General features: G+C 42.8%; 1 protein-coding gene and 1 gene segment (V, D, J or C); both read left to right on the forward strand.

The window, feature by feature from the left end:
- Window positions 1–3,024: 3,024 nt before the first annotated feature.
- Window positions 3,025–4,875, forward strand: LOC115180149 (Ig kappa-b4 chain C region-like; the record flags this gene model as incomplete). The annotated part of the segment is given in 2 exon segments: window positions 3,025–3,124; window positions 4,307–4,875. Coding segments are annotated over 2 exon segments (417 nt in total), but the record flags the coding sequence as incomplete, so codon positions are not given.
- A 4,322-nt stretch (window positions 4,876–9,197) lies between these two features.
- LOC115180559 (uncharacterized protein K02A2.6-like) lies at window positions 9,198–13,095 on the forward strand (the record flags this gene model as incomplete). The annotated part of the gene is made up of 1 exon (XM_029742743.1): window positions 9,198–13,095. A coding segment is annotated over exon 1 (3,816 nt), but the record flags the coding sequence as incomplete, so codon positions are not given.
- Window positions 13,096–13,932: the final 837 nt, after the last annotated feature.

Consider the following 13,932-nt stretch of genomic DNA (forward strand, 5'->3'; position numbering starts at 1 on the left):
TAGTGAGTGCATACATTTCCCATACTGGTCCCCATGGGATCAAACCCACAAACCTTGCATTGCAAGCGCCATGCTCTACCAACTGAGCCACACGGGACCAGTTAACTTCTTTCTATATAGACAATCCTGGAACCAGAGGGTGGCTATTTAGGGTGCAGGTGATGTTTAGACTTGAGGGTCTTTGTACTCTGGTTTATGGAGTTTATTACTAATTTATAACATCAATAAATATGGTTGAAATATTGCTTGAAATGCTCTATTCAGCAGGGGGACATGACTGGGGTATTTATTCTGAAACAATGTGAGACATTATTATTACACACATAATTATGCTGTCCATTCAATGTATTGCACATTCTTGCATATAATGAAATGTTTGCATTGGATTTTTCAAAGCAGATGTGGAATAATCAATTATGAAATGGGTGAACATTGTAGGATCTAGGGGAAAATGATCAAGGTGGTTAAGACTTTATATAGATAATATAATTCCTTGACATTTATAAGAATGTATGTGTCGCCACTGATGTGTTACCACTTCAGGAATGCTTTGGTGACAGTATATGAGTTACCACTTCAGTAATGCTTTGGTGACAGTATATGAGTTGACAGATTAACTTTCACTGATATATTTAGCTCAGTGTATTTTAGTTGAGTCAGTGTTCCAGGTCACTGTCTCTTCCTCAGCACCTGCTGTCATACCCAACTAGTGCAGTTACTGTGAAATCTGAGGGATAATTCTATATGTCTCTATAGCACTGTGTGAACACATGTTTATCATTGTGAAGGTGTAAACTCTGACAGTAGTAATCTCCTGCATCTTCAGCCTGGACTCCACTGATGGTCAGAGTGAAGTCACTATGAGTTCCACTACCACTGAATCTAGATGGAGTCCCAGACTGAAGTGTTGTAGCATAGTAAATAAGGAGTTTAGGAGCTCCTCCAGGTTTCTGTTGATACCAGGCTAGGTAGTTAGTACCAAGCACATCAATGCTGGTTTTACAGTCAATAATGACTGTCTGTCCTGGGAGAACAGCTTTCACAACAGTAGTCTGAGTCACAGTAATCTGTCCTCTGGATTCTGAAAAATATAATTTAAAAAATTACATTAAAAAAATATTACATATAGTTCTGAATAGAAATATTAACATAGATATACATTTCAATTGTGTAGATTTCATTAATTTTCAACAGTAAATTTGGAAATGTGTAACCTTGAAAGCAGACGGCCAGTGTCCAGATGAAGATGGTGATAAAAGTCATGATTGTTGTGGATTCTGTTGTCATAAATGACAGCTCTTAGTCATGAAGTGTTAAATCGACAGGGCTATAAACACTCTTAGAGCAGCGGGGCAGATGCATTATACAAATTATTGTTTCAAATCTATTTCAGTTTCCAAGTAGGCTCCCATCATTAGAATATGTTTTGTCCTGCATGAGCTTGCTTTTATAATAATAGTAATTAGGTGGGTGCTTATATTTGTCCTATTTCACACATGTATATTATACACTCCACTACTGTGGTCACGGCCAGCATCTGCCATTATTAATGACGACCCTGGAGAAATTAGGGTTAAGTGCCTAGCTAAAGGGCACATCGACAGATTTTTCACTGTGTCAGCCTGTCACGTTCTGACCAGTATAAGGGTTATTTGTTATTGTAGTTTGGTCAGGATGTGGCAGAGGGTATTTTGTTTATGTGGTTCGGGGTGGTGTTTTATGTAGTAGGGTGTTTGATTTATTATTTCCGGGTTTTTGGGGTTATGTTCTAGGTTTGTATTTCTATGTGGTCTCTAGTCTTTTGTATTTCTTTGTCTAGTTTATTGGGGTTGGACTCTCAATTGGAGGCAGGTGTTTTCTAGTTGCCTCTGATTGAGAGTCCTATATATGGGTATGTGTTTGGTTAAGTGTTTGTGGGAGATTGTTTCTTGTTTTGCCTGTGTGAGCCTGACAAAGACTGTTTTGTTGTTCATGCTTTCTTCATTTTGTTATTTTGGTGTTCTCTTTATTTTAAAATAAATACAAGATGAGCATCCACATTCCTGCTGCGTTTTGGTCCTCTATTCCCGACGACAACCGTTACACAGCCTGGGGATTTGAACTAGCGACTGTAAGGGCTGTCTTCAGGAATGGACCAAAATGCAGCGGAGTTAGTATTCATCTTTCAATTTAATTAGAAAGAACACTATAACAAACAAAACAAGGAAACTGACAGCCAACAGTCCTGTCAGGTGCAAACACACTAAACAAGAAACAATTACCCACAACCCCAAAGAAAAACACACACTACTATATAGGACTCCCAATCAAAGGCAACTCAACACACCTGCCTTCAATTGGGAGTCCAACCTCAATCAACTAAACATAGAAAAACAAAACTCTGCCACGTCCTGACCAAAACGAATACAATTACGCCCTCTGCTGGTCAGGACGTGACAGCGACCTTTTGGTTACTAGGCCAACACTCTATGCGCTAGCTACCTGCTGTCCTTTAAGAACATCAAACAGTAACTGTTTACTCAGGTAACTGATGTATGGCCACTTTTATGTCACATCACCATTATATTTTTATTCTGATGATGATCAGATATAATGAACTGTCTGTTCACTCATGCTTGGTCTCTGATGTAAGTTCCTCTAATCAGTTAGTGAACACTTCTCTAAACTAAAGCTGGTAGAATTCCTCTGGTAGTGTTGTCTGTCCTTTACCACCACTGTTAAATCTGAGATCAACATGTTTAATAAAGGAATATACAACATGGATCACTATCACTACTGCTGCTGCTGTTGTCTTTCAGATGGACGATATGGAGGAATACTAGCAACACTGATCTAATGCAGGACTATAACGACAAACTAGGAGAACCTGATACACAGAGGAAGGACAAAATACTCATATCTGGATTTAAGATTCAATTCATCGGTATTATCTAGAACAGCTTATATGAAGTGTTTGTTCTACCTGGAAGATGGTCAAGTGTATTAGTTTTGATTATGATTCTATATGACTGATCTTCACTGTAACAGCTGCAGCATCACAACATAGAGGTTTTTGTACCAGCAGTAATAGGGATTGTATCACTGTGGAGGACTTTTGGTAGCGGCACCAGACTAGATGTTGGAAGTAAGTAAACAACTAAATTAACTGTTTTATTCACCTTTTGATGTTGTGTTTCAATATTTCAATAATTTTAGCCTCAATATTGAGGATTTTTTACTTACTTTTTTTTTTACATGATTTTGGGAAACAATATACAAGGCCTACACATAATATGGCCAGTTAGAATATGAATGTTATCACATCTAATTAAATTTGACCTGTCTTTAAACTATGAAAGTGATTAGCCTACATTTTAGATTAGTTGTATGAATAAACATACTGCACCTTGTAGGAAATGTTCAATAAAGAGTAGTTTCAGCAAATTCTTTAGGAAAACAAAACAAAAAACACTGTATTTGAAAAGAACAAGATAAAATCATCTTTGGCAAGTATTCATACCATATTAGAGTCAATGATTTGAACCACAGTCTAAAGAAATTCAGCTTGCCCAATGGTCAGGAGGTTTTTGTACCAGCAGTAATAGGGATTGTATCACTGTGGTACACTTTTGGTAGCGGCACCAGACTTGATGTTGGAAGTAAGTAACAAGATCTCTTGATATTTCTTTCTGATTACACTTAAGTATATTATTCTTACACTCTGTCTCTATGAAAATATTGCGATTTTAGATTTTCTAAATATTTTAATTGCTTTTGACTGAGCCTTCTTTCAAGTAACATTTTATTGAATCAAAATGTTAAATTGTAGGTTTATTTATGTCTGATTTGTATGATTGCAGAATGTAACTCTTAGTTCTGGTACGACAATTTTTAATAGTATTGGATATAGTAGTCATTATTGTTGCATTGAATTCATGGTAGCCTTCACTGTTAGTGTGAAGACAAAAGGTCTCAGTTATGTTTGTAACCAACGTCATGAACTAACATGGTTGATATGTGATTAAAAATAATTTAGGCTCAAATTCTGCAAATACTATGAATATGACTTGGCCATTCTCATCAGATTCATTCCTAAATAATATCTGTATGACATGTATAACTGACGTCGTATAACTTGTAACTCTACTTATTTAATACTTGTTCGGTTTATAAATCTGCTTTATCATATTACTAAACAATCTCACTAAACAATCTAACTTTTACATTCATATTTACAGGGCATTTCCAATTCACTTTATTTTGATGTGTACTTTACTGAAGTTGTACTTGATGTAGTTAATAACTTGATGTGTTCTGTTTGTTCCAGGTAACAGTGTCCCCACCCTCACCGTCCTGCCCCCCTCTAGTGAGGAGCTGTCCAGTACAACAACAGCCACACTGACGTGTCTGGCCAACAAGGGCTTCCCCTCAGACTGGACCATGAGCTGGAAAGTGGATGGGACCAGAAAGGAGCAGGAGGCCAATCCCGGAGTCCTGGAGAAGGACGGTCTGTACAGCTGGAGCAGCACCCTGACTCTCACTGCCCAGGAGTGGACCAAGGCAGGAGAGGTGACCTGTGAAGCCCAGCAGAATTCCCAGACTCCAGTCACCAAGACCCTGAGGAAGGCTGACTGTTCTGGGTAGGACCCACCAGTCACACACCCCTGTGGAGAGAGATTGCTGCTTCCTCTGCTTTGACTTGCTTCGTTCTCTGATTTAGTGATCACACTCGTATAGACTAACAGGGGGCTTGGCTTGAGTTCATGTGTCAATCCATTCTGTAGACTGCGATTTTGTTCGTTTTAGATTTGATGTGATCTGCTTTTATTCACTATCATGTTTGCTGCTTCAACTATGTAATAATGGATTAAAATAAAGATGTATTTTTGCAATACATATTTGTGTTGTTTCTATTAATTAACTGGATCATAGATATATTTGGAATATTTGGAAAAATAAATGCATTCAGTAAGCCTGATTCATGGTGTCTTTGAAAACTGTCAGGCCTAAACTTCATTCTCACTGAACATCATCACTGACCAGTAATTAATACCATCACAATATACTATGATATAATAGAAGAGGTTCTGCCATGGAAGTAGTTGATGACTGTCTGTATTCATCAGGATACTGAGTCTGTGTCAGACCTGTTTAACTTGACAGACTTTACAGAAATAAAATAAGAACTATCACACAGTCTACCAGTATCTTGGACGTGTGTTATAGTCTGTGATTAGAAGCTAAATACATTATAAAAATGACTAATATTACAAGTGCCACAACTTCAAGATAGAGAGTAGAGTTATAGTCTTCTCTACCTCCAAGCCCCTGGGGACAGGGCGAACATCTGGTGACAGTGCTGCTCTATTCTGGGACACGCAGAACCACCGAGCCCAGTCTATGCAAATCTGTTTCACTCCCACAGCTCCCAGTCTAGTTTCAGTTTCACTGCCTGGACTGGGCCAGATTTGAGTGGGTGGACAGGTTTTACTGTAATCTCTATGGTGGATTCAAGGAGGGGGACTTTCTTACAATGAATAAACCACCATGTAATAGATTACATATATGATGGATATTACTAAAGACATGACTGCTAGGCGGCAAGATGGCGGACTGAACACAGCACTGCAAATCACCTCAAGATAAAAACGTATTATAATATACAATATCTATAAGTTAGACTCAATATTAGCACTTCACATACTGGTGGGTAATAACCTTCAATCTAGATAACAACACAAAACAAATCATAAGGTTAGAGAAATGTATCTACAAATATTAGGAAAACAAGCAACACCCAAACATGACAGAGCGTAAACAAGAGCGTAAACAAGGAGAACCAATAAATGCCACTCCTCGATGAACACAGACGATTTAAGCTTTTCACCCCCGGGAATGGTAAGGGTGGAAACTGATCTGTTAAAATTGATAAATGACAAACTGGGCATAATTGAACTACCCAGTAATGATATAAATGAGTTGAAGGCGAGCCTCGAGATGAGTGACGAAAAAGCTGTGACAATGGAGAAAGAAACAAACAAGCTAAAAGGGACAGTCAATAAGATTGAAATGGACATTAATGAACTTAAAAAGGAGAACATCTTTCTGAGAGAAGCCTTACTTGACATACAGACTGGAACTATGAGAGAAAATCTGGTACTTACTGGTATCCAAGAGAAAGAAGGAGAAATTCCTGAAGGTGTAGTGAGGGAGTTCCTCCTTACAGCGCTTCAGATCCCACGTGAAGCTGTCGACAAAATCCAACTCGAAATGTACACTGTTTCAGACAGAGAGGACAGAGATATGAGCGCCCAGTCATTGCCAAATTTGCTTTCTTTAAAGATAAAATAACGGTTAAAAGCCTGGGTAAAAGACTTGCTGGCATGAAAATAGGCATGAATGAAATTGCAGAACGCCACAACGTTCTGTACCCAGTCTTCAAGGAGAATAGATTCAAAGGGAAACGTGTAGCTCTCGTAGTCAATAAACTTTATATTGATAACCAAATGTTCCGAGACACAAAGACTACTCCATGGCTATTCTAAATGTTACAAAATTCCCATAGAGGAGTCAAATAATGCAACTCCGAATACTAGCCATGTTAGGGATTTTAATAAAAAAAATATATAGAAAAGCAATAAAATACAACAATTGTTAAAGAAATAAACTACAACTACGCTATACCATTCTAGATAGGGGGAATGTTGGAAAATAGTATTAGACTTTCTGTTTATAGTATTTCATAAATTGATAAGACAGCATTAGAAGAAAGGATAATTAGCGAAATAATGGATTTTTAAATATAAGGAACTGGAACACAAAAGCACTCAATCAACATGGTAGAGATAAAACACAGCTAACAGAGGACATAGAAGGCACAGGATGTGGGTATGTGCAGATGTATTGTGATGGAAGGTGGGGTGTGTTTTTTTGTGTTTGGAAAAGTGTTAAGTGAGTGAAGAAGGAAAAAGGTTGCAAATCCCAGAGCCCATGTGTGTTTGTGAGCAGAGGTTGTTGTCACGTCCTGACCATAGTAAGAGGTTATTTTCTATGGTAGAGTAGGTCAGGGTGTGACAGGGGGTGTTTTGTGTTTTTCTATGTTTTCTATTTCTAGGTTTTAGTTCTAGGTTTTCTATTTCTATGTTGGGTTTTTGGGTTGATCTCCAATTGGAGGCAGCTGGTCCTCGTTGCCTCTGATTGGAGATCATATTTAAGTTGGGGTTTTCCTATTGTGTTTTGTGGGTAGTTGTTTTCTGTTTAGTGTATGTAACCTGACAGAACTGTTGGCTGTCGTTTTGTTTCTTTGTAAAAGTGTTTAGTTTTCATTAAAGAATAATCATGAGCACTCCACACGCCACGCCTTGGTCCCCTCTATACGACACACGTTACAGTTGTGCCAGAGAGCTTTCCATTTTGTGCAGATATGAGATATACATTTTAAAATAAATAATATTTATTTATTTATTTATTGTTCTATCCTGATGGAATGGTCCCCAACCCTATACCCTGGACACCCACCTGAGAAACCCATACACTAAGGAGAAGTCCTTATCTGTTTTATGGGCCTGCTGTAAGTACCCTGTTCGCAGCCAAATCAGAAAGATGAATGTGGTCAGAGACCTACTAAAGCAACACCGCCCCCTCAAGATTCTGAGCCTGCCTGGTAGGGTTGGTCCTACAAAGCCAAAGCCCCTTGATGGGAGAGCATAATATACAAGGAAATTCTCAAAGCTGATAATGAGAACCTTTACGACCTTGTACCTAGCCGGTGGGGATTCCGGTGGGGTGCCCCCACCCAGGTAGTGGCAGTGCAGGCAACACTATCTGCAGTAACCCATGGGGAGGGGGTCACACTGAGACATTCAGAGAGGGGGCATATTATTGTGGCCTTGGTGGAACAAAATAATCAAAGGTCTGACTGCACAGAGATGCTTGGGAAAATGGTCACAACGGGGGACCCTTGCGTGTGTGTTTCAGGGGAAGGGTGTGTATCTGATCTCAGTCACCTAGGACTTTACAGCGGTTAACCAAATCTCCCAATTTTTGCCAGTTTTTGCTCAATTTTGCATGCCTTCTCAAACATCTGCAACTGTATATGCATTCGTAAATCAAGTCCTTTCTTGAGTTGGGCTCTGGGATGGAACAACTATTGAGCATCTGAGTTTATGGTTGTTTGTGGGGGAAAGGGGTTGAGTGTGTATGAGTGTTTGTGTGTGTGTATGTATCCCACAACTGTTGCTAGGGAGTAAAGATGTTAGGGACAATATAGGATGAATCACAATAATTGTTTGCTAAAATAATAATTTCTTGCCAAAAATGTAATTTTTGTAATGGCAATCCTGGTTACAGGTAACAATTCTTATCATGAACTGCCTACATTATTACAAAAATGATTTGTTAATTATGGAAATTAAGATAAGCAGGATTTTTAATATTAATATATATTTTTTAATAGCTATATATAATACAAATCGATGTAAGGGCGATGGAAATGCTTTTGGCGGTTGATCTGCTTCTGTTCTGTGGGTGGCACTGTGTGCTCTTTTCAAAGGATGGGTCCCGGTCGCCAGTGGCGGTTCTAGACCATTTCAACTGGGGGGGCCAACCTGGGGCCAGGTGTACTGCTAGAGGGGCCTGTTACATTAGACGTTATTGTTGTCATATCATTTTCTTCACTGCATTGTAGGCATTAGCAGGCAAAAGACCATGTTCCACGTTGCCACTGTCTGATAACGGATGTAAAAAAAGAACGATAGCAAAAATTTGTTATGTAAAAATTATTTCATCCACATTTAGGGGGGCCACAAGGGGGTCCAAAATTGTTGTCACAGTTGCCCCCCCCCCCCCCCCCCCCCCCCTCAGAACTGCTAGTGCGGGTCGCTAAGGGGGCCCTCGGACCAAGGGGGAATGGGGGTGGTCTGCTGGTCACTGGGATGACAACCCAACTTAAGATGGGGAGGGGTTTTAGTGGGTGGAATAGTGGGGAACTGTTATAGTGTGGACACTATATAAATAATTACATGGTTATTATTGGCATTAACCTTGACCTTTCCCCTTTGATGATGTCATCACCAAGAGTGAGTTCTGTGCAATGTGATTCTACCACCGGCTGAGTGGGCTATATAGTTCTGTTATATCTGTACCGTTTGTACCTGGCAATACACCTTTAGGTTTGGGTTGAAAGTAAAGGAAAGTAATATCGAAATGCGTGTGGGCATTCCTTGTCAAGTTACTACACCTTTTTGGCGACGAGGATAAAACTTTATCAACTTGTACAGGGCGAGTTAGCTAGCTAGCTTAATGAGCGACGGAGAGCAGGTGCCACTGGACGGAAACGCCGACGGGGACAATCAGCAGCAAGTGCAAATCGCTAACGAGGATCAAGGACAGGTTGGCGTTATAATGGCAATGTTTGGGACTATCACTGAGTTTGTGGAAGAGAACGAAGACTGGACGGAATATGTGGAAAGGTTGGGACACTTTTTCTTGGCAAATGGAATCATAGATGAGGCTAAACAGCGCTCTATTCTCTTGAGTGTGTGTGGGGCTAAAACCTACAAGCTAATGAGGAATTTGGCTACACCACGGAGACCGGGAGAAATTCCTTTTGGGGATCTAGTTGCTCTCGTTCAGACTCACCACAATCCAAAGCCTTCAGTGATTGTCCAGAGGTTCAAGTTTAACTGCCATTTTCGGAAAACAGGTCAGTCTGTTGCTAACTTTGTTGCTGAATTACGGGAACTCTCTGAACATTGTGAGTTTGGGGCTATGTTAGAGGACATGCTCCGTGACAGATTAGTCTGTGGCATTAATGAGGACAGCATACAGCGCCGGTTGCTTGGGGAAGCCACACTGACTTTCAAGAGGGCATTGGAACTATCTCAAGGGATGGAGATGGCCGCTAGTAATGTGAAAAATATTCAAAAGGCCAATAGTGAAAGTTGTGCAGTGCATCAGGTGACAAAAGAGGCGGCAGGAAAAAGGGGAAAAGCAGTGGAATGTTTCAGATGTGGAGGGACACATTATGGTAACAACTGTAAGTTCATGGAGACTGTCTGTCACAATTGCAACAAAAAGGGACATTTAGCAAAAAAATGCAGGGGTCCTAGGAGCAAGCCAGAGGGTGGGCGGACTGGGCTGGGCAAGTTCACAGCACCAAAGCCTCAGTCAGCAGCGCACCACCTAGAGAGCACAGAGGAGGAGGACGAGCATTGTTCCTACAACATGTTTAATGTGAGGGAGCCGCGCGCAGAGCCTATTTATGCTACAGTGGAGGTAGATGGAAAGCAGATGAGGATGGAGGTTGACACGGGGGCCTCTGCCTCTGTCATAAGTGAGGAGACCTACAAACAAAAATGGGGCTCAAGACAGGTTTCTGCCCTCACACCGGCAGGGATCAGACTGCGTACGTACACCGGGGAGACCATACCATTGCTTGGGGCTCTAGAAGTGAACATTGCATACAACAGCCAGGAAGCGAGAGCACGGCTCCTGGTGGTGAAAGGGAATGGGCCTAGTTTACTAGGGCGTGACTGGCTAAACAAAATACAACTGAGCTGGGGTGAGATAAAACACACCCGAGTGACTGAGGATGTCATTCAAAAATACCCAGAGATTTTCAAAGAGGAACTGGGCACACTGCAGGGCACTACAGTTAAGCTGTTCGTGGATCCTCAGGCCGAGCCTCGCTTTTTCAAGCCCAGGACAGTGCCTTACGCCATGAAAAAGAAAGTGGAAGATGAGTTGGAGCGGCTGCAGGAAGCAAACGTCATTACTCCCGTTCAGTTCTCCCGCTGGGCAGCTCCTATCGTTCCCGTTCTGAAAAGTGACGGCACGGTGCGTATATGTGGGGACTACAAACTCACCATCAACAGGGCCTCTAAGCTAGACGCTTACCCGCTGCCACGGGTGGAGGACTTGTTCGCGACACTGGCAGGAGGCAAGACGTTCTCAAAGCTTGACATGAGTCACGCCTACCAACAGCTCCTCCTGGACGAGGACTCAAAAGAGTATGTCACAGTCAACACGCACAAAGGCTTGTTCAGGTACAACCGCTTGGTTTTCGGAGTGGCGTCCAGCCCAGCCATTTTCCAGAGGACAATGGACAATCTGCTGCAGGGGATCCCTCATGTAGCAGTGTACCTGGATGACATCCTGGTTACAGGGGAGACGGAGGAGGAGCACCTCCACCATCTGGACCAGGTGTTAAAGAGATTCTCTGAGGCAGGGCTGCGCCTGAAGCGTAGCAAGTGCACATTCCAAGCACAGAGTGTGACATACCTAGGTCACAAGATCACAGCGCAGGGTCTGTGTCCTGTGGAGGACAAAGTCAGGGCAATCAAGGATGCTCCAAACCCCAAGAATGGGTCAGAGCTCAGGTCGTTCCTGGGCATGGTGAACTACTATGGGAAGTTCCTCCCTGAGCTGTCAACAGTGTTGGCTCCACTTTATCAGTTGCTCCACAAAGACTGTAAATGGAAGTGGGGGCCAGCACAAGAGAAAGCTTTCAAGGAAGTGAAAGCACTACTACAATCAGCACAACTTCTGGTTCATTTTGACCAAGACAAAGAGATCATCCTGTCATGTGACGCCTCACCCTATGGCGTCGGGGCAGTACTCTCTCATCAGATGGAGGACGGGTCAGAGAGACCCATTGGATTTGCATCACGTACGCTGACGAGTGCTGAGAAGGGTTATTCACAGTTAGACAAGGAAGGTCTGGCCATAGTCTTTGCTGTGAAACGCTTCCATCAGTACCTCTACGGTAGTCATTTCACCATATGCACTGACCACAAACCACTGATGAGCCTTTTTAGTGAATCAAGATGCATTCCGCCCATGGCTTCAGCAAGGTTACAGCGTTGGGCCCTGACACTGTCGGCTTACCAGTATACGATAGTGTATAGAGCGGGGAAGGACAATGCAAATGCAGACGCGCTCAGCCGTCTCCCGCTACCAGAGATGCCTGCCACAACTGTGGTGCCTCCCGAGACAATTTTCCTAATGGAGAGATTGTCAAACTCACCTGTGAATGCCAATCAGATCAAACAGTGGACAGACCGGGATCCTATCCTGTCCCAAGTGAAAAGATTCCTGATGCAGGGTTGGCCTCCTGTCATAGAGGATGATGGACTAGGACCTTACGCAAAGCGCAAAACGGAGCTGAGTGTGCAGGATGGCTGCATACTCTGGGGGTCCAGAGTGGTTGTTCCACCCCCTGGCCGTGCACAAGTCATGGATGAGGTCCATGAGGCTCACCCGGGTGCCTCCCGGATGAAAAGTTTAGCCAGATCTTACATCTGGTGGCCTAACATGGATCAGGAGGTAGAAGACAAAGTTAAATCATGTTCTGAGTGCCAGATCAACCAGAAGATGGCGCCGCCCGCGCCACTACATCTGTGGGAGTGGCCTGACCACCCATGGTCTAGGCTGCATATAGATTTTGCAGGCCCTTTCATGGGTCACATGTTCCTTGTCATGGTGGACGCACACTCCAAGTGGCTGGAGGCGCACATCATGAGCAACATCACAGCGACCACAACCATCGAAAAGCTTCGGCAGGTGTTTTCAACCCATGGTCTGCCGGACTCTCTGGTGTCCGACAACGCAACAACGTTTACCTGTGATTTGTTCCAAGAATTCATGCGGAGAAACGGGATCCGCCATGTCCGCAGCGCCCCGTTTCACCCGGCCTCAAACGGCTTAGCGGAGCGGGCTGTGCAGACACTGAAAGAGGGGCTCAAAAGGATGACTGGGGGAACCATCACGACTAAGCTCTCTCGGTTCTTGTTCCAGTACCGCATCACGCCACAAACAACAACAGGACAGGCTCCAGCGGTGATGTTAATGGGCAGAAGGCCAAAAGCTCACCTGGATCTGCTGCGTCCGAACATCAGAGCACGAGTGGAACGGAAGCAGGAGAAACAAAAAGAGAGACATGACCACCACGCAAGGGAGAGACAGTTAAAACCCAATGACACTGTCTACATCCGCAACTTCACAAGCAGCCAACGCTGGTTGCCAGGTATCATTCTGAGTCAGAGTGGTCCCGTCTCCTTTGTGGTCAAACTGACTGATGGTCGAGTCATGCGCAGACACCAGGACCATCTCCGCCTGCGCTATGACAAAGACAAGACCATGTTTTCAGACGGAACAGCTGTGGGTGGTAGTATACAAGTTGAAATCCCACAGGAAACAGCATCTGAGGAACAGGGGCATTCAGTGGTTCCAGCAGAGGGTGATGGACATTCTCTCACAAACACCCAACCCGCTCCTGTGCCCTCAGACCCAGCTCCACTGGGACATGCCTTACCTGTGTCTCGTAGCACACCAGGAGTACTGCGCAGATCACAGCGTAGTCACAAGCCTCCTGAAAAACTAACTCTGTAGTTGAGACTGAGAGACTCGTGGTGTTAGTGTTTGTTTGGAGCAGCAGACCTAGTTGAAAAGAAATAAGGACTGTCATTTTATTGTTGTTGTTTTGGTTACATTTACCGTAACACCAGCAGAAGTTCTACAGTGTGGTGTAGTAAAGAGAAGAAAACACTAATGTGGTTTACTTGTTAACCTTATGTTTTCCTTACAGGGGGGGGGATTTAAATTGAGGGGGGAGAAGTGTTATAGTGTGGACACTATATAAATAATTACATGGTTATTATTGGCATTAACCTTGACCTTTCCCCTTTGATGATGTCATCACCAAGAGTGAGTTCTGTGCAATGTGATTCTACCACCGGCTGAGTGGGCTATATAGTTCTGTTATATCTGTACCGTTTGTACCTGGCAATACACCTTTAGGTTTGGGTTGAAAGTAAAGGAAAGTAATATCGAAATGCGTGTGGGCATTCCTTGTCAAGTTACTACAGGAACAATTGTAGGTTTACTTAGTAGCAATGCAAATATCATGGTATAGCTGATACTCAATCACTATGCTACTTTTTAATGGTGAGTTTA

This window comes from Salmo trutta, chromosome 40 (genome assembly GCF_901001165.1).
Source record: "Salmo trutta chromosome 40, fSalTru1.1, whole genome shotgun sequence".
Classification (NCBI taxonomy): Eukaryota; Metazoa; Chordata; class Actinopteri; order Salmoniformes; family Salmonidae; genus Salmo; species Salmo trutta.